The sequence below is a fragment of the Toxotes jaculatrix genome, chromosome 7, assembly GCF_017976425.1.
Source record: "Toxotes jaculatrix isolate fToxJac2 chromosome 7, fToxJac2.pri, whole genome shotgun sequence".
Taxonomy (NCBI): domain Eukaryota; kingdom Metazoa; phylum Chordata; class Actinopteri; family Toxotidae; genus Toxotes; species Toxotes jaculatrix.
The window spans coordinates 1301380-1325083 of record NC_054400.1 but is presented as its reverse complement, the minus strand read 5'-3'; the positions used below and the strand labels follow the sequence as shown (position 1 = coordinate 1325083).

Genomic DNA, 23704 nt, shown 5'->3' with positions numbered 1-23704 from the left:
TACTGAAATTTTTTGACCTTATCATCTTTATACTTATATAACCTGGATTTAATTGATAACAGTACAATAAGATTTGTGCTTTATCAGTTGCTATAGGTCTCTGCTCTGTTTCTTATTTTGAATCTATCCATAGATGAACGTGACTAAACGTGCTGTTATATGTTAGTTTACTGAAAAATTCTGCTTCGACTAAACCAGTGCTTCCCTCTGGGTCAGAAGGGTTGTCAGGCAGAAAAAAAATAACAATAATAATAATAATCAATAATTTATTTTTTCAGCCTTTTCTTAACCCTCCTGTTGTCTTTGTCGTCGCTGCTGAGCTGGCTTGTTTCCGGTTCAACTTCAGATTCATGCAGTGCACAGACGGGAAACAGGTGAAGCAGGAAAGAACCGAAAACTAACGTGTAGTAATAATAACAGCATCAGCAGCAACGGGCCTGTTGTTACCTGTACCTCCCACCAGCAGAGGGCGCTCAACACGTAACCGTCGCCATCATCACTTCCGCTTTTAAAACAAAATGGGTGGCGCCAAAGCTTGACAACAAAGCGGCTGCTGCCTGTAACGGTAACAGTCTCTGTTTGAGTTTTGTTTCCTCGAGTAAGTTCAGAACCAAAGGAAGGTTTAAGTAAAGTAAAGTTTGAGTAAAGTGTTGGAAAAGTCTCCGGTCAAAGTGTCCAGATGTCAGCATGGCTTCGAAGACAGACCAACTTCTCATCGTTGTGTCCATCCTGGAAGGTAAGCAGGGTAACCTGGCTAACAGCCGAGAGCTCGCTTTAAAATTAACCTGTTTTACCGGAGTTAGCTTAAATTCGATGTGTGTGACAGTGTTAGCGTCAGCGCACGGTGGTTTCACCGGTGTCACCGGTGTTTAACTGACCAGCAGCAACAGGCTGCTGCTCAGTTAAACCCACTGATCCCTGAGGTCGCTGCTGAGCTGGTGTTTGTTACTGGAGGAGGACGCTGAGACATTTTGTCTTCTCTGTCACAGAAGACACATTTAGCACAGACGGGACTTTTGTACGTCTCTGTGTATAATTGAGCTTTATTTAGCCGGTACAATCCACAGTAGACAGCAGAAGTGTATGTGCAATAGACCAACTTAGTAAATGTACAGTGTGGACAGTCATGATGGCAAAATTATAGATACCTGTGGAAGTAATTGTGGGACAAACAAACCTACCGGCCAGCTCTAAAATCTTTTTACACTCAGTCATGATTGGTGGTAATTCACCACTGTGAGACTCGTGTGAGGGGAATGTGAGAATAAAGCTGTCTCTCTGTCCCCAGGTCGTCACTTCCCTAAGAGTCCTCGGCTCAGTCTGGTGGTTCAGGCGAGCTTTGATGGAGAGCAGCTCGCCACGGACCCAGTAGAGCACAGAGAGCAGCCGCAGTTCAGCACCGAGCTGGCCTGGGAGCTGGACCGCAGGACGCTGCACCAACACAGGTCTGCAGCTCTAACACGGCAGTTTGAATCTTCACAGTAATGACATTAAACACAGCCCAGAGTCATTTAGCTGAGAGGCAGGTGATGCAAAGAAAATGGAACGGTTAAACATTTGGTGTCTTTGCTTGAAAAGTAACTTTCACTGACGGTTGATCAGTCATCTGAACAGCTGCTTTTTAATTTTCTGTTGTTCAGCAAATTAAAACACAGCAGTTAACTGCACTGAAAAGTTCTTATACAAACCATCGTTGTGAGGTAATGAGAACTCCCACAAGGAAATAAAGATCATTTACCTGACAGCAGGTTCACCTTTGTGTAACACTGATGCATTGTGATGGCTCTGTCCTCCCAGACTGCAGAGAACCCCCATCAAGCTTCAGTGTTTTGCTGTCGACTCTGTTAGCAAGAGGAAAGAGAGTGTGGGCTACATCGTCCTCGACCTCCGATCAGTACAGGAGGTCAAACAGGTGAACGTCTTCTCCTTCTGTCTGGGTGTAGAAGTAGTTGTAGTGGGTGATGTCCAGCTTCTGTTCACAGGGATCAGTAAAAACTTTTCTTTTTGCGTTGTGATAAAAATGTGTCGTCAGGGATGTAGAGACGAGTTTGTTTTCTGTGTGTGTCTCTCAGGAGCCTCGCTGGTATCCACTGCTGAGCAGTAAATACACCAAACAGAGACCGGCCCTCCTCCTCGGCGTGGTGCTGGAGAACGACACCAAGCCCTCCGAGCCCTCTCCTGATAGGTTCAAAGCCAGGAAGGCCCCGCCCCGACAAGGTCAGCTGGTTCAGCAATGCTGTTTTACTTGTGTATGTGAAATTATTATTTGATAAAAATACATTTCTGTCTGATTCATGCTGCTGTTTCATGACAAACCTGGCAAAGTGAAGGAAACCGATTTAAACTAACACTTTGGTGACTAATGTTCTTTTGGCAGTCTGTCCACTCTGTCTCTCTGGTAAGCTGCCAGTGCTGCATCATACTCACACTGACTCACACCACACTGACTGCTGGTGTTTGAAAGTCAGAGTCCCTCCTCACACTGGACTCTGTCACAGTGTCTGACCTGTAATATCTCCAGACCTCTGCAGACAACATTTACCATGTGTGCAGATTATGAAATCATGAGTCAGCACTCGAGGTAGTCCACTGAACTATTCCCAGGGAACAGATAACGACGCTCTCTCCACGGTAACACGGCTACACAGGAGGCAGCCATTACTTACTGAAGAATTTAGGACCTGTGTTAGACTCATGTTAAGCTGCAATCACACGCATGACAGATCTGACTAAATATGGTTTTCCTTTAAGTGAGGAAGTGCAAATGATCATGTAAACTACAGCTGCTTCCAAAGCTCCATTAGCTCCTCAAACAGTTCTTTGAAAAGTACGTTGTGTCCAACTGATGGCTGATAGCCAGAATGTGACCTGTGTTAACATCCTGCCCTGTACTGTGTGTGTGTGTGTGTGTGCACGCAGTGAATTTGATCCGTGCTCCTTCTTAGAATCAGAACCCCTCGTTTATTTTTCTGAGCTTTTCACTTCCAGTTCCTAAAGAAAAAGTTTAATTCTTACTGTGAGTCTATTTTTCTGGTCTCAGCTCCTTTTCTAAATAGTTTGAATGATATTTTCTAAACGTTTTCTTTAATGTTCTCTCTTCTCTCCTGTGTGTCTGCTGTTTTTCAAACGTCCTCTGTGGTTCTGGTGTAGGTTCTCCAGCAGCGGCCGAGCTGCTCCCTGACCGGCTGGAGGCCACGCTGATCCCAGACCAGGGTTACCACCAGGTCGGACCTGCAGACCACTGCACTGACATGTTTGTCCTGTCCGTCACTGTGGCCTTCGCTTCTAAACTAGAACAGGTAAGCACAGCACTCTGCTCCTGACCTCTCACTGATAACTTCCAGGCATGTTATTTCTTTAGATAACTTCAGATAATGTCGCCAACATCACGTCACATCCGGAAATTTCCAGCATCTGGAATCACAGTAAATGTAGAACACACACTTTCTCTTGGCTGGAACATTTCACTCTTTGTTCTCACTGTTGTTGTGAGTGTTGCTTTTTCCACTTTGCACACGACCTTAGAAAAACACCAAAACACAGACGCGACACAGGTGGAGGGAAAGAAAATTCACCACAGAATAACTTTGAAAGTGTGTGAAAATTCACTTCGCTCTATCAGAAATGCAGCCTTAGTGTTGTACATGCGCCTGAGAACGTGCTGTAAGAGTTGCTGCAGAGTTTACAAAATTAGAAAATAAATGTAAATGTTAAAATATGAATTTTGTGTTGTGTCCCTCAGCTGATTCCCAGCACCATGAAGCTGTCAGCAGAGGGGTCAGAGTTCTTCTTCTACTACTCTTTACTGGGGAACGACATCACCAGTGAGCCCTTCCACAACCTGCTGAATCCTGACTTCGAGCCGGAGCGCGCCTCTGTGCGCATCCACAGCAGCAAACAGATCCTCCAGGCCTTCCTGTCTCAGCAGCCCAGTTTACAGGTGAGAGTCACAGTGTCTGACCGCCTACACGTCACTGGCCCCGTATCATGTATGATCACGTATCATGTTCCCGTCTGCCCGTCCTCAGATCCACCTGTGCTGTGGGAATCACTCGCTGGGCAGCACAGACGTTTCCCTCTCAGCTCTGTCTGCTGTTTCTGTTGATCTGGAGAACAAGGCGGCGACAGTGGAGGGAGCGTTCATTCTCCAACCTCCAAAACGCATCAGGCAGACGCTGCCAGCTCTGCCGGCTGACCTGCAGCCGACTGTAGGAGTGGCTGTTACTCTGAGAAGAGAGGAGGTCACACCACTGGTACACACACCATGAAAATTTTTTTTTTCTTAAATATTAACTCAAAACAAGAATTCAAGAAACAAGTTGTGTCATTAGTAGTTTGTGCACCTTCACATCAGCCATATTGTCCTCTGTCCTTTGTCCAGTCTTTAGGGAATAAAGAAGAAGGTGGAGTTCGGACACACATCGTCCCTCGTCCTTCTTTGCCTCCCTCAGCTCCTCCTGCTGAGCAGAGACCTCGAAGCTCCTCTCCGGTCCGAAAACCCCGTGACTCTTCTCCTCCAGGTCCTCCTCTTCTTCCTCCTTCCTCTCATACAGAGAGTGAAGCAGAGAGTCTGCTGGAAGAGCTTCAACATGGCAAAGATCAGACCGGACTGGCAGGTGAAACACGTCGTTTTTAGACAAGTTCGGCAGCTCAGATCTGGGATAACCGAGAGGAGACCTGTTGAAATGTTTGTTCATGTGTGCATCTGCAGATTTGGAGGTTCCTGTGCAGCTGCAGAGTCAGACTGAAGCTACAGCAGAGGGTGGAGCATCATCTGTCAGTGTTTCTGCTCCCAAAGTGTCCATCCCCTCCTCTGCCCATCACTACAGCTTCTCCCTGGACCTCAGAAGTCTGGGAAACCTCAGCCTGACACATCCCATTCGTGCTACACTTAGGTGAAGAAGTTTGTCTGATCTGAGCTGTTGAGCTGAGTCAGAGCTAAAAGCATCACATACTCACATAAAGTTTCATCAGTTCAGTTCTCATCTTTCTCCAGTGCATAATTATCATAACATAAAAATACATTTTAAGGCCTAAAGCCCAACCCCTCAGTGCGGCGCAGAAGTCTCGATTGTACTGACGTTTGATTGGTTTGTGTTGTCGTTTTTCAGGTATTCGTATCAGTTCTTCGGCAGCGCAGCTCCGATCATGACTAACCCTCCTGTGGAGCTGCAGAGGAACATGGAGGTGTCTCTGCCTCAGTCCTACTGCGCCTTCAACTTCGCTGCCTTGCCACAGCAGCTGCAGGACACCTTCCTCAGGTAGGAACACAAGCTTTAATCTTAACATACTTACTGCTTTAATAGTATACAAATCTACATGCAATGCACTGATGTGTTGGTAGGATGTGATACTGATGATTCCTCTCTTACTGTTCACTGTCCTGGTTTTTATGATTGAGCTGTTTTCATTGTTTTCACAATGAATACAAAAAACTCCAGGTACAAACACATCATTTAAAGATAATATGCCGCACACTCTTCACTGAACACAGGAAGTGTGTGAGTTAATGGAACATATACACAACCTGAATACATTTACACTAACTTTCTGTTTAACAGGTGAAAAGGTGTTAACTTCCTCAGTGTTTGCAAAGTCACGTTTGGACCAGCAGGTGGTGCAATGGTGCTGCATGTTTGGTGGCTGCAGTGTGATTTAATGTGTTTGAGCTAATTCTGTATGTATGTGTGTATTTTATAGAGTTCCTCTGGTGGTGGAGGTTTGGAGCAGAGACTCCACCCGCAGAGACCAGCTGATGGGACGAGCCTCCATCCAGCTGTCTCATCTGCTGAGCTCTGAGAGGAGCAGAATCCCGGCCTCAGCAGGAGAGCAGAGCTGGAGACAGACTCACCAGGACCGGATCCCTGTGGTCAAAACACAGCGGTAGGAAACAGCACTGACTGACCGTCACGTCATTAATGATGCATCACTGTCATCAGCGACTGGTGATAATGTGGTTGTTAACCTCTGTTTAACCACCATGTTTCCGTCCATCAGTCCCACTGAGAAGGTCGCAGAGTTGAGCTACGTGGCGACACTGGAGGACCTGGGATTGGTGAAAGCCAGAGAGGTCATCGTGTCCGACTCTTCACAGGTGAGACCTAGTTACCTGCAGATGTCAACAGCTGCCACTCTGACTTCTTTGTCTGTCACAGAACATAAAATGTTTTGGCTTCAGAGATCCTTGTAATGCATTAGCCCACACTTATTAATACTTAAATAAATAGCTGCACGAGCTGTGCTAAGATCTGAACTTGTTTTTTTTTTTTCAGAATGAACGTGTAGCCCAGACACAACCGTCCTCCCACCCCGTAGCACCCAGACCTGCTGCTCCCAGTCTGCCCACAGCCCCGCTGGGCCCCACCACTCCCATACCCCCCACAAACCCCAGAGACACCCTGGAGTACCGCATGGCCCTGGAGCTGGAGCTGTGGAAGGAGGAGCAGGAGGATCTGTTCGACGATCAGGTGACAACACGACTGAAATTCGTTTGAACTTTTTCTTTTATAAACATACGTGGGGCAGTTCATTATATTGAGAGGCGTCAATATATGAAGGCATCTCATAAAAATAATTAAAATGTCTGAATGAACTTTTTCAGTTGAGGAAGAAGGAGCTGAGCCACATGCAGGCGCTGGCAGAGGAGTGGAGGAGGAGGGACAGAGAGAGAGAAGCTCTGGTCAAGAAGAAGGTGGAGAGTCCACAGCAAACACAAACATACAAATCAGACTGCAGTGACTGTGACAGCTAAGCATATTTTTCTCTTTTCTGTCTTCCTGTCCTCCCCGTCTCTCCCCGTCTCTGTCTGTAGGAGGTGGAGTATAATCTGCTGGAGGAGCAGCTTCAGAAGACTCTGTCTGATTTCGAGAAGAGAGAGAAACAGCTGGCAGAGGCCGAGTTAGAGGTCTGATCCTGCTCTCACGCTTCACGCAGCACTGACACTGCATGCAGAGCCTGAGGTTTATAACACGAGTGTTTGTTTACTGCTGTGATCCATAATTTTGTGCATTACCAAGATGGATTGTGGGAGAAATTAGAGCTTGTAGTAGTTCACTTAAAAATCCTTCAGTTGAAATGGAAACAGGCAGACGTAAAAAAAAAACTTGCATTTGTTAGAAGTGAAGTCTGTTTTAAGGACTGAAAGTATTTAGCTCTCACTGGGCCTCCACACTTACATACACAGAGCCAGCATCTGCTGTGGTGGAGGATTTATTACAGTTACAATAAAATCTGCTCTAGTGTAAAAATAGAATAATGAAATCAGTTCTAAATCAGAAAAACTAAAATGTGACATACAGGCGTGTTGAAGGCGAAGAACCGAACGTAGCGTGTGTTTTTACGGTGAGTGTGTGTCTCTGTCTCCTCAGACTCAGAGGCTGCAGAGGGAGCTGCGAGCTGAACATGATCTGGCCCAGAGGGAGCTGCAGGAGAGCAGCAGGAGGCTGCAGCAGGAGTGTGACCACCGGGTGGCGCTGGAGAGGGACAAAGTGCGACTGATGGAGGAGGAGAGAGCCGGGCTGCTGCAGCAGGTAGAGACACAGATACAGAATTCTGTTTGAGATTTTAAACGTTGGTTTCAACCTGAAAATAATAACTTTTCTTTGCTCTTTTCTTCTGTTTGTGTTCTGCAGGTTTCAGCCGGCGAGTCTCGTTATAAACAGCTGGAGAAAGAGTTTCAACTCTACAGAGAACAACAGAATATCAGGCCTGAGTTCAGACTGCAGTCAGAGATCAACCTACTGACTCTAGAGAAGGTAGCCCACCCTTTTAAAATATTATTACTACCAAGACAATTAGTTCTTATTATAGACACAAGATAAATCTACATCTCGTGAGGGAAGTAGAAGTAAGCAAAAAAAGAGATGAGTGTACATGTACATCAGTCAGATTGTAACGTCAAAGAAAAAGTTTTCACTAAAGTTCAGATGGATGAAAACTTGTGATCTCAAGTTAAGAGAAGTTCGTGTATCAATGATAACTGATTGACTTTATTCTGTGGGTATTAAGGTGGAACTGGAGAGGAAGCTGGAGACCACCACCAAGTCCAAGCTTCACTACAAGCAGCAGTGGGGGCGCGCCTTAAAAGAACTGGCCAGGTTCAAACAGGTACTGATCGTTTACTGTGATTCAGAGAGTTAACTCTTAAATGACCTGTTATAATCTGACCGGGGCTCAGTTTGCAGTCTGAGCTACGTTAGCACATGTCAGACGAACCGTCCGAGATCCAACGACGTTCAGTTTTCAGTCGTAGAAAAGAAAGAACAGCAGAAAATCCTCATATATGAGAAGCTGGAACCAGTGGATTTTTGACAAATGACAAAACTACGTCAAGTTAAAAAAGAAAAAACAAAAACACCTCTGAGTCAAATTTTAGCATCACAATAAAGAAAGTGTACGGCCGAGCCGGGGCCTTTGTGTCCTGACAGTGATCATATTTCACCGCAGATAATAGTAGTTTTTCTGCGCGGGGACGTCTGGCGCAGTCGGATGCTGCAGGTTTTTAATTTGCTGCTGGAGACGAGCTGACAGTGTTAGGACATTTAACAGCTCTGTTTAAAGACACAGAGCGAGCGGAGGAAACTGAGCTCAGCCCCGCTGCAGTCCGTCAGCTGATTATCACACCACGACTGTGGGAGCGTCTGCAAATACACGGGTACACAAGTACAGCATGTATGATGGATGTGTGTAGAGGCAGGAAAGGCTGTGTTCCTTTGCCTTTAAAGAAAGCTTCAGGAACACATGTAAAAACAGTCACTACAAGTAAAAGTGGGTTTTAAAATTTTCTAACTTAAGATTAGTTTTTAAAAATACATGTGTGTACCTGTGTACTGACAGTTTCCAGTCAAAAAATAAACATGTCAGCGTTTCATGTTACGCATGTTTTTAATAAAAAGCAGCTACGCTTTTACATCCTTCGTTGTAGCGTGGCTGCAGGAGTGGCAGTCCACCTACACTGGATATTAAAAGTCTGCACACGCCTGCAGATTTCAGTTTGCAGGTTATAGGTCACATTAAAGGTGAAAAGGTGGCTTTTTCACAGGGTGTGTAGACACTTACCTTCCCATCAGCCTCAGCTGTGTCAAGTAACGTCAACATGTTGCTGCTGAGCCTCACAGAGCAGCCTGCAGGGCTGAGGACGTGCACATCAGCTACGGCGTAACTATACATTCAGCTTTAATGTGTGTGTGTTTCCTTGCATGTGGAAAAGTGTGTGTGCATGCGTGTGTGTGTGTGTGTGTTTGTATAAGGGAGTTTGTGTGTGTGTGTGTGTGTGTGTGTGTGTGTGTGTGTGTGTGTGTGAAGGAGAAAGAAAAGAGCGAGAAAGAAAGAGAGGTGTGTTTTTACACCAGAGCCAAATATTTAGCTGAGGTGAAGTAGACAATGAAATGTGTGAGAGCCATCAGTTCTTAGCAACACACACACACACACACACACACACACACACACACACACACACATACACACACACACACACACACACAGCCCTAAGTGGGGCTTTAGTCAGCCTAAGACTAATGTAAACACATCCACAGACCTTATCTGACAAACTAATAACTGTTACTGACAATAACCAGCTGGAAAACTGGACGGACATTTTTCCTCCCTCCTCCTCTCTCTCTCTCTCTCTCTCTTTTTGCACCAGTCTCTCTCCCCTTTCTGTTTTCTCCCCTTACTCACTTCTCCTATTTCCCTTTTTCTTTTTCCGTCTTCTTGTTTAACATTGACTCTTTTCCTCCATCCTTCTCCTCTTCTTTAATACTCTTAATCTTTTTCTCTCATTTTCTTCTCTTCCTTTTTTTACCCACCTTTCCCTCCTCTTAATCTTTATCCTTTTCTTAGCACTCACATTCCTTCTCTCCTATCCCCTGTCTATCGATTTTGTTCGCTTTCTCTCCCTCTTTCCCTTTCTTTCTGGTGCTTCTCTCTTTTCATAGACCTCTTTCTTACTTTAATGGTCTCTCACTCTTTTTCTCAGACTTTCTTTCTCAGTCTTCTTTTTTGTTGCTTCTCGTTTCTTTTTCCACCTCACACTTCATTTCTTTTGGTTGTCTCCCTTGTCCGTTCCCCCTCTTCATCCTTCCTCCAGTGTGTCCCTGCCATTTGTTTTAAGTCTTTCTTTTCTTTCTCTACCTTTTCCTTTCTTTTCTTTTGTTCTCTTTCTCTCTCTCTCACCCCTCCTGTCCCTCCCGTCCCTCCATCCTCCCCCCTCTAAGTGCCACATCATTGTAAAGAAAACACAGTGTGATTTATGCAGCTCTAAGGGGTTCGGCGCTGAGTGTCACCCCTCGCCTATTAATCATCCCCGGGATTGCGTTGAGCAATAAGCTAGCCAGGCGCTAACTATTCAGATGTCACACTCTCGCTTTTTATAAAATATCAGGCCTGTGTTTACACGACCATCCGTCTTGGCGCTCGGCGGTTTTTAAAGCTGGGGCTTGTTTGGTTTTTCTCGGCCTCTCCTCGACTATTTATTCTCTCCTCTCAGCGCTTCGCATGGCGTGCTGTTTAGCTCAAGTCAGATCATAAAAATTCTTGTCTGAGGAATAATGTGCTTTTCAACCCAGGAGGTGCGGGCGGCTGGAGAGGCAGAGTGAGAATTAATATCCAGACATGAGTGAGGTATTAGATCAGAGAGTCAGCCACAGTCTTTTTAAATTCAAAATATTGGGACAAGGAGCTTAAGTTGGTCTTTTCAAAACAAAAACACTGGGGCAAAGAGATTAAAGTATTGAGTCTGGGAGCTAAATTTGGTGTTTTCAAAGCCCAAGTAGAAGGTCAGGCAACTAAAAGCTGGTTATAGTGGGACGGAGAGCTAAGCTTTGTCATTCTTATAGACCATGAAGAAAGAAACAAAGAGTTCATGATATATTTATATCTGTAAATCCAACGGTAACATGGGCCATCGAAGTCAGCAACCTGTCCAGCTGAGGCACCCGTCTGCCTCACAGGTGTCTGCAGTCGTGTCTCTGCCTGCTGATCATCGTACTGAGTGGAAATGATGTTTGGTAAATGTGACTGTGACCGAGGTTCGTCTCTGTCAGACCTCAGTAATGAACCTTTCAGCCTGGAGGTTTGTTTTCCAGCATCTGAAGGTGACGGTCCGTTTGTTTCTGTCATTTTCAGCTCCGGATGTAAAATCTTTATTCATCTGTAGATGAGTCAGTAGTTAAAGACTGACTGAACACATGGAGCAGTGCCTTCTTTGGGAAAGTTAAACATGTTCTATTTAACAAAATGAGATTTTGAATCAGGGAAAATCTGATTTTAGGATAAAAATCCAAGCGAGCATGTCAGACCTGAATTTGGTGTTTGACAGTTTTCTTTTAAGGTCTGGATTCAGTGAGTATTGAGGTTTGATGTTCAGCCCTGCTGATCAGTTTCTGTTTGGACACGCTCACCTTCATCAGTGGTTTCAGTGGTTTGGGGTCTGGGGTTCAGTTCCCTCCGGGTCGGTCCAGACTAAACCCGTCCTCTCTCATGATGCTGAGAGCCTGTTTGTACAAAGCTGCCTGCCAAACAACAGATGTAACATGTCGTCTGAGGGAATTTCAGTTTTACTGGTCTCAGAGGAGACTCTCTGATGGTTCCCACTGCTCATTCCTGGAATACTGCTGAGCTCCAGTATGAGGGGTGTGTTCCAGCCAGGGAGGGAGGCAGAGTTCGATGCATTTTCAGGGGACGATGGAGAGAACTCACTGAACGTGAATGTATTAACAGAAGTTTTCAGACAGTTGTTGCATCGGTTGGTTTTTAGTTCAGCTGTAGTGGAAACCAGGCTGAATAACAAGAGGGAAAGACGAATGGTTGTTGTTCATAGAAACACTCGAAGGTTTAATGTGAAAAGTCAAACAGTTTCTCCTCAGGGCCCCAGTGGGAACCTGCGTCCAACACAAACTTCAGATTTTAGGAATTTCAGTCTGACATTGGAAGTGGAAGCGAAGCTGTTCTCTTCAGAGCAGAGATTAAAACACGTGTTCAGTCACAGACGGAGCTGTGGACTGAAGCTTACTGCTGTTTCTGGGACTTTGGGAGTTTATGATTCGATCAGAGTTCCTGGTTTAAATGTAGGCGTTGTCAGATAATGGTTTTAATTCTGGTTTGGCTGCTCGTGTGGAACAGTTGACAGTTTACAGCAGTTCGGGATATTTGCCTGGTGTCGGTATCGAAGCTCAGGTATTACATTACCTCTGCTATCAAACAGTTCCCGTCGTATAATGTTAAAGGAATACGACCGTGGTCAGGTGGTTTTAGTCTTCACACAGCGCTGTTTCGACCAGACCAGCAGCTTCTATCACAGACCCACATTCTGACACTCTGCTCCTGTGTCTCTTATCTCCGGCTTATCAGTCTGAAAACCCAGCAGAGCAGCCTGAAAACACTGATGCAGATATAACAGAGCTGTGGGGTTGTTTAACCCTGTGTGCTGCAGACTTCGTCTCCTCAGTGCTGCCAGAGGGTCGGGTTAGTGAGGGCAGAAAACAAAAGGATTCTGCTAATGATGCAGAGAGTTTTTAAGTTAATAAGGTTTCTTCAACAGTCACTAAATCAGTTTAATTCAGCGCTTAAAATAACTTAAACCACCGATCGACTGATGAAATAGATAAAAGTTCTTCTAACAGAATAAGCGATTATTCAGTTAATGGTTTCGGCTCTAATCTGTTCCCTCTGTGAACGGCATCTGAAATGTTTTTTGGAACACAGACGTTACATTCGCTCCACCACATTCCTGCTCAGCCTTTAAAGGATTTCAGTTCCTTTCATCTGTCCTGTTGTAACTGCAGCTTTAGCAGATTTTTCAGGAATAACTCATTTTAATAATTCACGGTGAAGCACATCAGAGCAGAAACACTATCCTTGAACCCCCTCAGGTGTGCATCTACCTCAGCTTCAATCTGTCTTCAGAGAAAACAGACGTTTTAAACATATTTTTATGTTTTTCTGTGATTTCAGCAGTTGTAGAGAGCCGTTCATTTATTTCTGTGTCCCAGTCGTCCTCATTTCCCTTCATGTTTTATTCATCACATTCCCAAAAAACCTCGTACGGCAGCTTTAGAAAACTCCCCCTGAACTCCCACAGGTGTCGAGCAGTTCTGAAAACTACATCTGAGCTGAGAAAAGTGCGTCCACATGTGAGCGAGGGCATGAAAGTGTTTGTATGAGACGTCCTCCCCCGGCTGCTCGGGACTGTTGACCTCTGAAAATAGAGGCGAGTAATGGAGGGAAGAAAGAGGGGAACCTGGGGGAGGAGAAGTCATTCATTGGTCATCCATCCCAGAAATTAGCCCCCCGACTGTCTCAAACCTCCGTCCTTCCCTGCTGGACTTCCTCTCAGGGCCGACGGCTCCGCTGCAGCTCACAGCTTGTCTTCAGTTTACCACCGTTCGGCCTGTTTGAGTTGGAGTTGTGAAGGAGGGACGAGGGTGGACGTCATCTTTTGGCGCCTCTGCCCGGAGCTGCGTGAAACCGATATGATGTTTCTGGTGTGATCTGATAAAAAGAACGTTCTAATTTATTTTTTCGCTGTTTGAAAAATATTTAAACAAGCACAGAACTTTCTGCAGACCCTCAGGACACTTGTGGCGATGGCATGTTAACTAAATAATGATCCGTTTATTTGAACGGGATCCCAGTTGCTATCAGCCTACTTGATCCTGACCCAGGTTTATGTGAACTTACAGACTCTCATGTCATGTGAAGACCCACTGACAGTCCCATGACCTACAGATGACATAACTCAGTCTGGATGCCAAATTTAATGGAGGCTCCTGACCTCCAACGTGTTAGCAGTCATTTGTGTTGTTAGTTCTGACCAAGCAGCAAACACCACTAAGGACGGGGTTTGATTGAATCTGAACCCAGATCTGAATCTGCTTCTTGGACCTGAGTCCTTTCGAATCGGTTATCTAATCTTTTTCAGTAGTTATTCGCTGGAGAATTAAGACGTCCGCACTGTTTTTATTTCACTCAGCAAAGTCACAAACAAATTCAAACTTTTTTGTGTAATAAAACCTATAAATTAATGTTAAAAATCAAATCTAAAGAAGCTGTTGAAGCTAAAATGAGTGAAAATGTATTTTATTTGTTTATTATCTGCGGTTCATAAAAACAACAGATTGTATTTGTAGAAGAATAGCAGGTGAAATGTTAGTACTGCTGACCAGCCCTGAATGTGCTGTAGGCTCCTCTGATTTCCCAGATTTCCCTTCCTCTGCTGTCACGTCTGTTGTGAGGCTGGAAGTGATGATTTAGGATCAGCAGCAGCTTTACGCATCAGTTCGCTCACCACACCCGATCTGCTGAGAGAGCTCAGCGTCAGGACCAGCACCAACCCGACGGATCGGATCTGTTTTTCACACTGGATCTGACTGTACTTTGGTCCATTTAAGTTTTTTCAGGTCTGTGTCAGGTCAGATATTTTGGACCCGTGATGAAGAATGACGAACAGTACCTGTACAGAGCCAGTTCTCTGCTGTGCAGCCATGACGGTGTCAGCTGGGGCTGCTGGGAGATTCATGACTGTGAAATATCTGCTTCAGGGCTCAGAGTTTTAGTAGCTTTTCTCATTTACCCCTCATCCCCCCTCCCCGCCCCACGAGGCCTCAGTATCACCGCCTCCTCTAATTGTTTCAGGACTCAGCCTCAGATTGTCCTTGGCAGCGGGCACTAGAGAAAATGTTTAGCCTGTTTGTTTTTCTAGTAATTAGCCTTAAAATGGCCTGTAATACAGACTGCTAATGGTCCACAGAGAGCTGAGCCTGTGTCAACACACCGTGTGTGTGTGTGTGTGTGTGTGTGTGTGTGAATGATGTGTTCATGAGAGATTGTGTGTTTCCGTGTGTTTTTTCTGTTAGGAGGTGGGGAGATCAGGCGTGTGAAAATGGAAGCTTTCCGTGTGTGTGTGTGTGTGTGTGTGTGTGTGTGTGTGTGTGTGTGTGTGTGTGTGTGTGTGTGTGTGAGTGTAGTTGGGCAGTAATGTGAAAATGTTAGTTTTCCCATCCAGAATCAGCCGGCTGCTCGTTCTGCTCTGTATCACCAGAACACACAGACAGATCCCAGCTTCTCCTTCCCGCTGCCTCCACTCGCCCGTTAGCGTGTTTTCCGTTGTTGCCCCGTTAGCAGAGCAGCTGGAGGATGGTGACGTTGGTCCAGATATTGAAAACGTGGTATGGGTTTTTGTAGACTTCATATGATGAACTCCTGACCTTTTGTGCAGCGTCACCACAAGATCAACCTGCCTGAGAACCGACACCTTCCAGAATAAAGGTGAAACAGTTGGTTGAGTCATCGATTAGTCGATTGACAGAAAATTAATGGATCAAATGTTTAAGTCATGTTTAACTCCTTCAGCCTTCAGGGTTTTTTTATTTGGAATCCACCAAAACAAACAAATTGAAATTCAGTCAGAAACAGCTGCACAGCTGTGAAGCCGGACAGAACAAGCTTGGTCTTTATGGATAAAGGAAACCGTACGATGTCTCTGTCCCCGTCACCAGGCCGGGGGCAGATCTGGGGGCAGATCTGGAAACTCCTCACTAAATTTCTGCCTAAACAAACTTACAGATTAGAGAGTGAATAACATCCTTATAACAACGGGTCAGCTGATGCTGCTGCTGCTAATGAATGTGTTCTTTAACCAGACTTATAAACTGATTACTAACATTTACAACTGCAGCCATGATGGATTAATTATTAATTATTAATGATTGGTGACTGACTGACTTTTGCTGATGGCTCATACCAACATTTCTGAGTGCAGCCCTGATGAGTTAGACAGTGACAGTTTACCAGTATCAATAACTGCATTATTACTGAATATAAACACACAGCCAAGTTATTACCAACATATTAGATTTAAACAGGACACTGATGCAAAAACAACATGCAAACAGCATTTCACATTTACGAAATGATCAACAATGAGTCAGACTATGTGTAAGTTAATAAATGATCCTACAGTAAGTCTGCAGTTGTAAACGTTAATAATCGTTAATAATGAGTTGATGAATGGTTTTTGGTCCAGACGTCCTGCAGCTCGTTCTCACAGGGTAACTGGAGACATTTCCTTATTAAAGAGCTAAAAAGTTGCACAGAGTGTCTGTGAGAAGAGGATTTTCCACAACTTTATTAAAATAATTTATTAGCCGTTAATAAAACCTAATTACAGCTTATAAACCCTTTATAAATGGTTCCTTGTTAGAAATGGTACCAAATTCAAATTTCTTCAGTGTGATAGAAAAATAAAATTCCATCTAACATCTGTTCATCTGTTGTTGTTGTTGTTATTGTGCACTAATTTGAGCTCCCAGATTATCCAGGCTTCAGTCAGTCGCTGTGTTGAGGTTGTGTGAAGTTGTTCATATGTTCACACTCTGATATCTAATTTCATCATTTTAAGCTGAAACTTTTACATTTTAAGTCTTTTGATTTATAACCAACGTTCAGTGAGAAACCTTTACCATCAACTGAGTGTTTTTGTTTTTCCTGCTCGGGCTGTTTCTTTGATTTATTAACGTCCAGCTGTTTACCATTGGTCTGAGCTGAGATTGGTATTATGGGTAATTTTGGGAAGTCTGGCTGGTGTGAGCTAGAGTCCGGAGCAGCTGAGAGAAATACGACTTTTCGACGTTTTTATGAAGCTTTCCTTCTGTTCTCATGGTGTTGCTGTTGGTCTCTGTGTGAATTCTCTGAAGGTCCTGCAGCTTTTTCTCAGGGACTTTTTATGAAAAATGTGAAACCAGACAAATGTATTTAAAAAAACAGCTTCTTGGCATCTAAAGACACACATTTCAGCACCGGGGTCAGAGGTTTATTTTCAGAAATTCTCAGTTCAGATGTGATTAGGTGACCAGCTCTCAGTGCAACAGATGTCCAGAGCTGGATTCAAGTAGGGAAAGTCAAACATGTTTGAAATTGATGTGATGGTTTTAAATGTCTGTGAGGCCAAAGATTAAAGTCGTGAACACTCTCACACAATAAGAAAATCTGTTATGATCAGAGCTGAAACGATTAGCTGATTAACCACTGAACCACAAAGGCCAAACGTGATGCTTCCACCTTCTGCAGTCTGAGGATTTTCATTAACAGTCAATATTTATTAAATTCAAGAGATACCCATAAAGGGTAACCTTCTCTTAGACTGCCCCTCTCCAAATAAAATAGAAATATAAATGGCAACTTGATGTGATCAGCACAAATTAAGTATACTGGCTCTTGTAGCAGAAACAAATAAAGGTTTTTCAAATCTCAAACATCCCGAGGGGCGGAAGCTCACTCACGGTTCATCTTCTTCCTGCTGTACCTGGAAGGGACATAAGTCTGTGAGTAATATATTGTTGGTGTGTGAATTACCTGGATGACTCACCTGTTATGGTGTCCCGCTTTCAAAGTCAATAGCGCGACCGATGCTAATGCGCTAGCCGGTCAATGGGATTCTCCATATTATGTTAGCATCGAGCTAATCGCTACTTATTACCACTCGGTACAGCGGCTTTGCAAACATTGCACGTTAGTGTTATTGAGGCTTAAAATTCTTACATAAATTTTAAGCGTGGTTACGTTGAGTGACAGCCCCATAGACAGGCACTGGCAGTTAGCTCTTTGCTAAAGCATCGGCTGGGCTAGGCGGCTACATCCAGAGGCCTCCGGCTACCTCCAGCGGTTGACAGGGGCTGCAGTGTCCGTGTTTGTTTGCCAATGTTCGGATAGGTTTCTGTGACAGTATGGCTTGTTGTAGTGTAGACTGTACTAACCGACCGTCGAAGGAGTCTGTGTTGCAGTTTTTTCGGAAAGTAAATTTCTCACTACTTTACCTGAATGTTTGCACGAATTAGCATGTATTAGCATATTTTGCCGCTGGGTTATGACTTAATTGGCAATTTATGGCCACTGCAGTTACAAAGGTTCGGCCCCCAGTGTGCGATCACGTTATGCGACGTTGAGGTCATCGCGTAAAGTTCCTGTCCTGCCGCAGCGAAGACGTACACAAGCTGAAGACATGCACCAGTACACACAGTTAGTCGTAGTCGTAGGTTCAGTAGTATAAGCCCTCGCATTACCTGCAGCTCCAGCCTCTGATGTTACCAGCTCCAAGTCGCTGATGAAACGTGAGTGTTGCTGTGGTCTCTTAGCTTGTTGTCGCTAAGTTTGTTTACCTATTACCGGGTCGCTACGCTAGCCAGAATGTCAGAGGAGAATAAATACAGCTGGAGCCCCGTTTGAGATCCTGTCTCTCTTTACCTGTGTCCTGACCTGTCCCTGTGGAGTCATTTCAGCGGACAACAATAAAGCACAGTAATTTGAAATTCAGAAATCAGAAATTTCCGATCCATGAATCATGTTGATACTGGAACCATACCATATCGATACTGGATCGGATCGGCCCCTAAAGTCACTCAGACACATTCACAGTTTTATTTTTGTGTTTGTGCAGCGCGAGCAGGAAATGGCTATGACCCGTCTGAAGAAGCAGCAGGCGGAGCTGGAGGCAATGAGGCTGCGTTACCTAGCAACGGAGGAGAAGGCGGCGGTCCGACAAGACAGGCAGGAGCTGGACGACATCAGGAACGAACTCAACAGGTGAGGACGATAATGTTATTCACCTCAGGCAGGTTCCTCTGGGCTTCATCTCCTCAGATTTTACCTTCTGTAACTTTACTGATCAATGATTCGTTCATTCTGAAGAGACACAGTGATACAAACCGCCGGTGTAACATCTGCACCGACTGTCATTTATGCAGAATAATGAGTGTTAACACCTTCATATCTAACTAACCTAGCAACAGATGATCAGTTTGTTGAACTCAGTGTTTGTGTGTTGTTACACCGCAGCTCTAAAATGGTTTTATCTGGTTGTTTGTCAGAAGAAAAGTGATAAACAAATGTCAGTCAAGTTTTTTAATATTTTCTCTCCCAGGTTAAAGCAGCATGAGGACAGATTAGGCCCCGCCTCCTCCCCGCCTGGCCCCGCCCCCGGGCCAGGTCTCAGTGAGAGTGCTGACGAACACCTGAGCCGACTGTTAGAGGAGAGAGACACTCTGCTGAGGACCGGAGTGTACACCCACGAAGACCGAATCATCGCCGAGCTCAACAGACAGATCCAGGACGCCATGAGGGACAGGGGGAACCTGTGACAGCAGCTGGAGCCATCCAATCAGAGACTCACACCTGAGACCGCAGGTAAACCAGCTGTCAGGGTCAGCAGAGCTCCGAGGCTGTTTACACCTGGTTGATTCAGGTTAGACTCAGGCTGCGTGTCTGACGTCCAGTTTATGTTTATTTCAGATTGAGCGAAATTCAATCTCTAAAACTAAATAACTTCCTGTCAGATTTTACACGTCACTGTGGTTCACACAGACCAGGTAACACCAGGTAAATGCCTTAGATCCAAAATAAAAAACATTCAGCTTGAAAAACTTGAAAAACTCCAGGAGGCCTGACATTCCTGTGTGAGTGTGGACGAGGCCTCAGACAGCGAATTTATTTGTCCAAAGGTTTATAAAACACACAGAACGGTGCAGGTTCACATATTTGCTGGAAATGACAGAACTCTTATCATGATGCAAACATACAGAAGCACAGTGCATTTACCAAAGAGAGTAATAAAACTAATTATACGAACGTCTGTCACAATGATAAGAAAATGTAAAGATGGTTTTCAGCTGTCGGACGTGAAACGACCTGATTTAATCAGCTGTTTACATCCTCCTCTGCCGGGAAGATATTTATGTCAGTTACTAAAAAAATAAAAATAAAACTGATTCTTTCTGGTTCAGAAACTGTTGGAAAGATTCAGGCTGGATCTCATAATTATGGGATGTTTACTCGTAACTGTGGGAAATGCAGTGTGTTTCTGTAGAAACGCAGCGTGATGTGATGTACGAGATACAACACGTTTCATCCATTCCTCAGACATGAGACTGATTGATTGATTGATTGATTGATTGATATTGATCTGATCACATAAGGGTTCTTCACAAAACACTGATTCCTTTAACATGTACAGAGCTCTGAAAGTGACAAAACATCATTAAAGGTTATCAGACAAGTCAAACCTATAACTTTATATCAACAAAATAAATAAAGTAAAATTAATCAATAAATAATGTTAATAAATAAAAATGTAGAGTATAAAGAAACATTAAACTTTATACTTTTTCCTTTAACTCGTTTAATTTAATTTCAGTATTTTTCTTTGCACATATTAATCATTAATGTGTGATGAGATGAACACGGTTGTTTTTCATTTTTCTTCTCTACACTTTATTTTATTTCCTTATTCAGCTGCTTTTTTTTTACTGATGTGTTCAGCTGATAACATTTACTACGTTCTGTCAGTTTCACTGCTCCATCAGCAGATAGGTGAGTCCGACTGAGTCCGACTGAGTCCGGCTGAGTCCGACTGAGTCTGACTGAGTCCGACTGAGTCCGACTGAGTCCGGCTGAGTCCCAGTGGGACAGAGTCTCAGCTCTTTGTTTGTTTATATATTTATGTTTGTGCGCTGAAGGAGGTTTTCACGTGTGATTTCAAGTGTTTTATATTAGTGTTGTGTGTTTGTATGTGTGTTTTCTGAGTGCAGCGTTCATTCTGTTAGTACCTGAGCTAAAATTATTAATCAGTTAGTCGACTGACAGAAAATAGCTGATTAATCTTTTGGGTTTTTCTGGAGTAAAAAAGCTCAAATCTTTTGGTTTTAGTTTCTGTGATTATTTACCAGTTTCTTTAATGTTTGGACAAAACAAGAGAGGTGAACATTTGATGGACCAAACGATGAACAGAGAAAATAACGGACAGATGAATGTATTAAATAATCATTAGTTCTGAGTTGATGTGACCTTCTGTGAGTGTTGAATCTTCATACAACCCTCACAGACGCTCGGACAGTCACAGGCTTCACTTCTCTTCTTCTGTCTTAACTAAGAAGTGCAACTAAAAATCCTGTTCATTACCAGTTAATCTGCTGATTATTTGAATTATCTGAATTCATTCATTGTTTTTCCAGAAAATATGAGAAAATTGTGAAAAACTGCACAAACTTCACTCAGTGGAACGACAAGAAAATCAGCTGGAAACATCAGATTTTGGCTTTTTGATTATCAGAACAGTTTCCAATGAATCGATCCATCGTTTCCTCTCTAATCTGAACGACAGCCCAAAATCTTTTTGCTGATTAAGAAAACCAGCAAATTCACATGTGAGCAGCTGGAACCAGTGAATTTTATAATGATTTAAATGGTTTCTGATTAATAATCTGTTGCTCTACGAGTTCACTGAATGTTTCAGCTTTAATAAAGTCTCTAAAAACTTAAAGTGCTTTCAGTTCTGTACAAACTGATCTTCACAGAAACCGGCTGAAACGGGTTGACGGACGGAAATCGAGCTGCAAACAGATTCTTTTATTTGGACTAAAACCTGCGGTCTGCTCCTTTAATTGGAGCGCCATGGACCCTGAGGCCGCGGAGGCTGGAGCTGGAGCTGGTTCCGCTGTTTGACCTGAGCTGGTCGGTGACACTGATGAGCAGCTGTAATCGGACAGCAGGTGGCGCTGCAGCCTCAGAAAAACCATGAGACACGAGCCGGATCCGTGTGAGGCCCGGTGAGTGTTTGTGGTTTTTCCTGATGATGATCACAGAAATGTTTACACCGGTAAACAAATAAAGGGCATTTCAGTTTGTAGTTCTTTGTTTTTAACTTTTCTTCACACATTTTGTAAATACTGATAACTTTTAATTTATTGTATTAACACGTGGATGTAGAACACTGATGTAACAGCTCGGAGAAGGAGCCCTGTACTTTGATCAGTTATCATTTTGTTTTTTGTTGTTGCTCATTTTATTTATTTAAATTAAAACACACATGTTTTATCTAAATTTCTGAATCGGGAATTATTACTGATGTTATTTTTTTATTTCCAAATCTTTTTACTTGATGAACTGTTCCAAACCCACAGTGTTAAAATACTATGACATGAACTGAACATGTCCTGTGGTCGCGGGGAGCTGGAGCCTCTCCCAGCTGACTACGGGCGAGAGGCGGGGCACACCGCGGACTGGCCGCCAGTCAATCGCAGGGCCGACTCACTTACTTTGCACCAACACAGAAAATATAAAACAGTTTTGTAGCAAAATGTTCCATAAACAAAAATCGTGTTGGCAATTAATCGGTTTAAGAAAATGTTAAATATAAAAGTTCCAGTGTATAAAAGAAAGAAAGTGAAAACGTAAGCGGGAAAAAGCAGCTGGAGGTCGACCACAGACAGGAGGAAGCAGACGGACGACACGTGTTATCACATGTACAACAACATGTTAACACACACACAGCTGCATCTGTGTGTGCTGACATCTGGGCCCTCAGTGCTGATGGTGAGCAGATGTTCCCAACTCATCCATCTACTGAGGGGAGGAGGAGGAGGAAGATAACGTGAGCGGAGCAGCAAAAAGAAAAAATGCGATGTCGAAGTGTAGCGTGAAATCCTCCTCGAACATCTTATCAGCTGCGTTTTTATCTGAAATTCCAGCTTGTAAAACTTGTTTTGACTGATAACTGACTGAATCCTGCTCACACACACACGCGCGCGCGAGAAGACAGGACAGTGTGAGATTTCCGAAATGAAAAAAAGAAACGTGTCAGGAAAAGTTATCAATCAAACCAAAGGGAATAAAAACTCACCTCCGCGTCCTTTTAGCAGCAGCTCTGGAGATTTTGACCGTTTCGCATGATCTTCATCAGCAGATGGAGTCTGCGGGTGTTCGCGCGTCTCGTGCACGTTAGCCTGCGCTCGCTCGGCCCGATGAGCATCTTTCAGCCCACAGCTCTGATCAACCTGAAACAGCACAACAACAAACAAACAGCAGCAACAACAAAAACACAAACCTGTTAAGCTGCATATCAGAAGTATCTGGCGTGTCCTCAGGTCTAACAACAGGAGGATGTTATTAAACCCTGAGTGATCTGTGAGGACTCCACCTCATCAGCTGGAAAACACCAACCGTTCCCAGAGCAAAATATTATGTAAACACGGCTGGGACACGCTTGTTGTTGCCGTGGTGACTCGTGAAGTCAGTGAAGTCGATCATCGGTCAGCGGTGTTGAGATCTGAGCTCATGTGACTTTAGTGTTTTTTTTTTTCTTTAAATATTTGGGTCAAAGTGATTCAGGCGCTAATCACTGATCCCTGGTGCCGACCTGCAGTGTCTCAGTGCGTGGTTGTGTTTACAGGATTCTTTAACGTGTCTCAGTGTGTGGTTGTGTTTCAGTGTGTGTAACGTAACGTGTGCTTCAGTGTGTGTAACGTAACGTGTGTTTCATCCTTTAAGCTGTGAGATCGCAGCAGTTTCATCTGACCAGGAGACACCGAGTTTCACAACAGCATCTACACACAAACAAACACACACACGTAAACACACACACCAGTGTTAGAAAGCCCGCCTACATTCAGTTTGTTGTATATTAACCAAGGGGGGAGTTGTAGGTTTCAGCAGTGGGGATCACTGCTGTAGTGGGGACTGGCTCCAGAAGTGAGCAATTCTCCATTGACCCCCATGTTAAAATAGCCAAGTTTACAGGCTAATAAACATATTTACAGCCTGGTACATTTTTTGTTTTTGGTTTCTATAGTTTCCACCTTTGTGAACACTGTGGGTTTGTCCCGTTTTAGTGTTATTCGCTCCTTGCACAATATGGCGACTGCTGATATTAGAACTTGAG

At 44.0% G+C, this 23704-nt stretch overlaps 1 protein-coding gene across 2 annotated transcripts; it reads left to right on the top strand.

Moving 5' to 3' along the window:
- The first annotated feature begins 533 nt into the window (after positions 1–533).
- Positions 534–21842, top strand: LOC121185161 (centrosomal protein of 120 kDa). 2 transcript variants are annotated; one of them, XM_041043180.1, is made up of 21 exons: positions 534–736; positions 1289–1445; positions 1798–1912; positions 2073–2217; positions 3151–3299; positions 3743–3940; positions 4029–4253; positions 4382–4616; positions 4712–4895; positions 5112–5261; positions 5701–5883; positions 5998–6094; positions 6273–6467; positions 6602–6691; positions 6812–6904; positions 7368–7529; positions 7632–7754; positions 8008–8106; positions 18431–18576; positions 18914–19176; positions 21342–21842. In XM_041043180.1, the coding sequence occupies exons 1-20, from the start codon at positions 688–690 to the stop codon at positions 19128–19130; spliced, it is 3012 nt and encodes a 1003-aa protein (XP_040899114.1). In that variant the 5' UTR covers positions 534–687; the 3' UTR covers positions 19131–19176; positions 21342–21842. The 2 variants fall into 2 exon arrangements, with proteins under 2 accessions (XP_040899114.1, XP_040899113.1); XM_041043179.1 differs by having other exon boundaries at positions 18914–21842.
- The last annotated feature ends 1862 nt before the right edge of the window (positions 21843–23704 follow it).

Coding starts and splice junctions, on each gene's coding strand:
- LOC121185161 (XM_041043180.1), top strand. CDS start 688: ATGGCTTCGAAGACAGACCAACTTCTCATCGTTGTGTCCATCCTGGAA. Junction 4,254..4,381: donor GAGAGGAGGTCACACCACTG/GTACACACACCA, acceptor TCCTTTGTCCAG/TCTTTAGGGAATAAAGAAGA. Junction 7,530..7,631: donor GAGCCGGGCTGCTGCAGCAG/GTAGAGACACAG, acceptor TGTGTTCTGCAG/GTTTCAGCCGGCGAGTCTCG.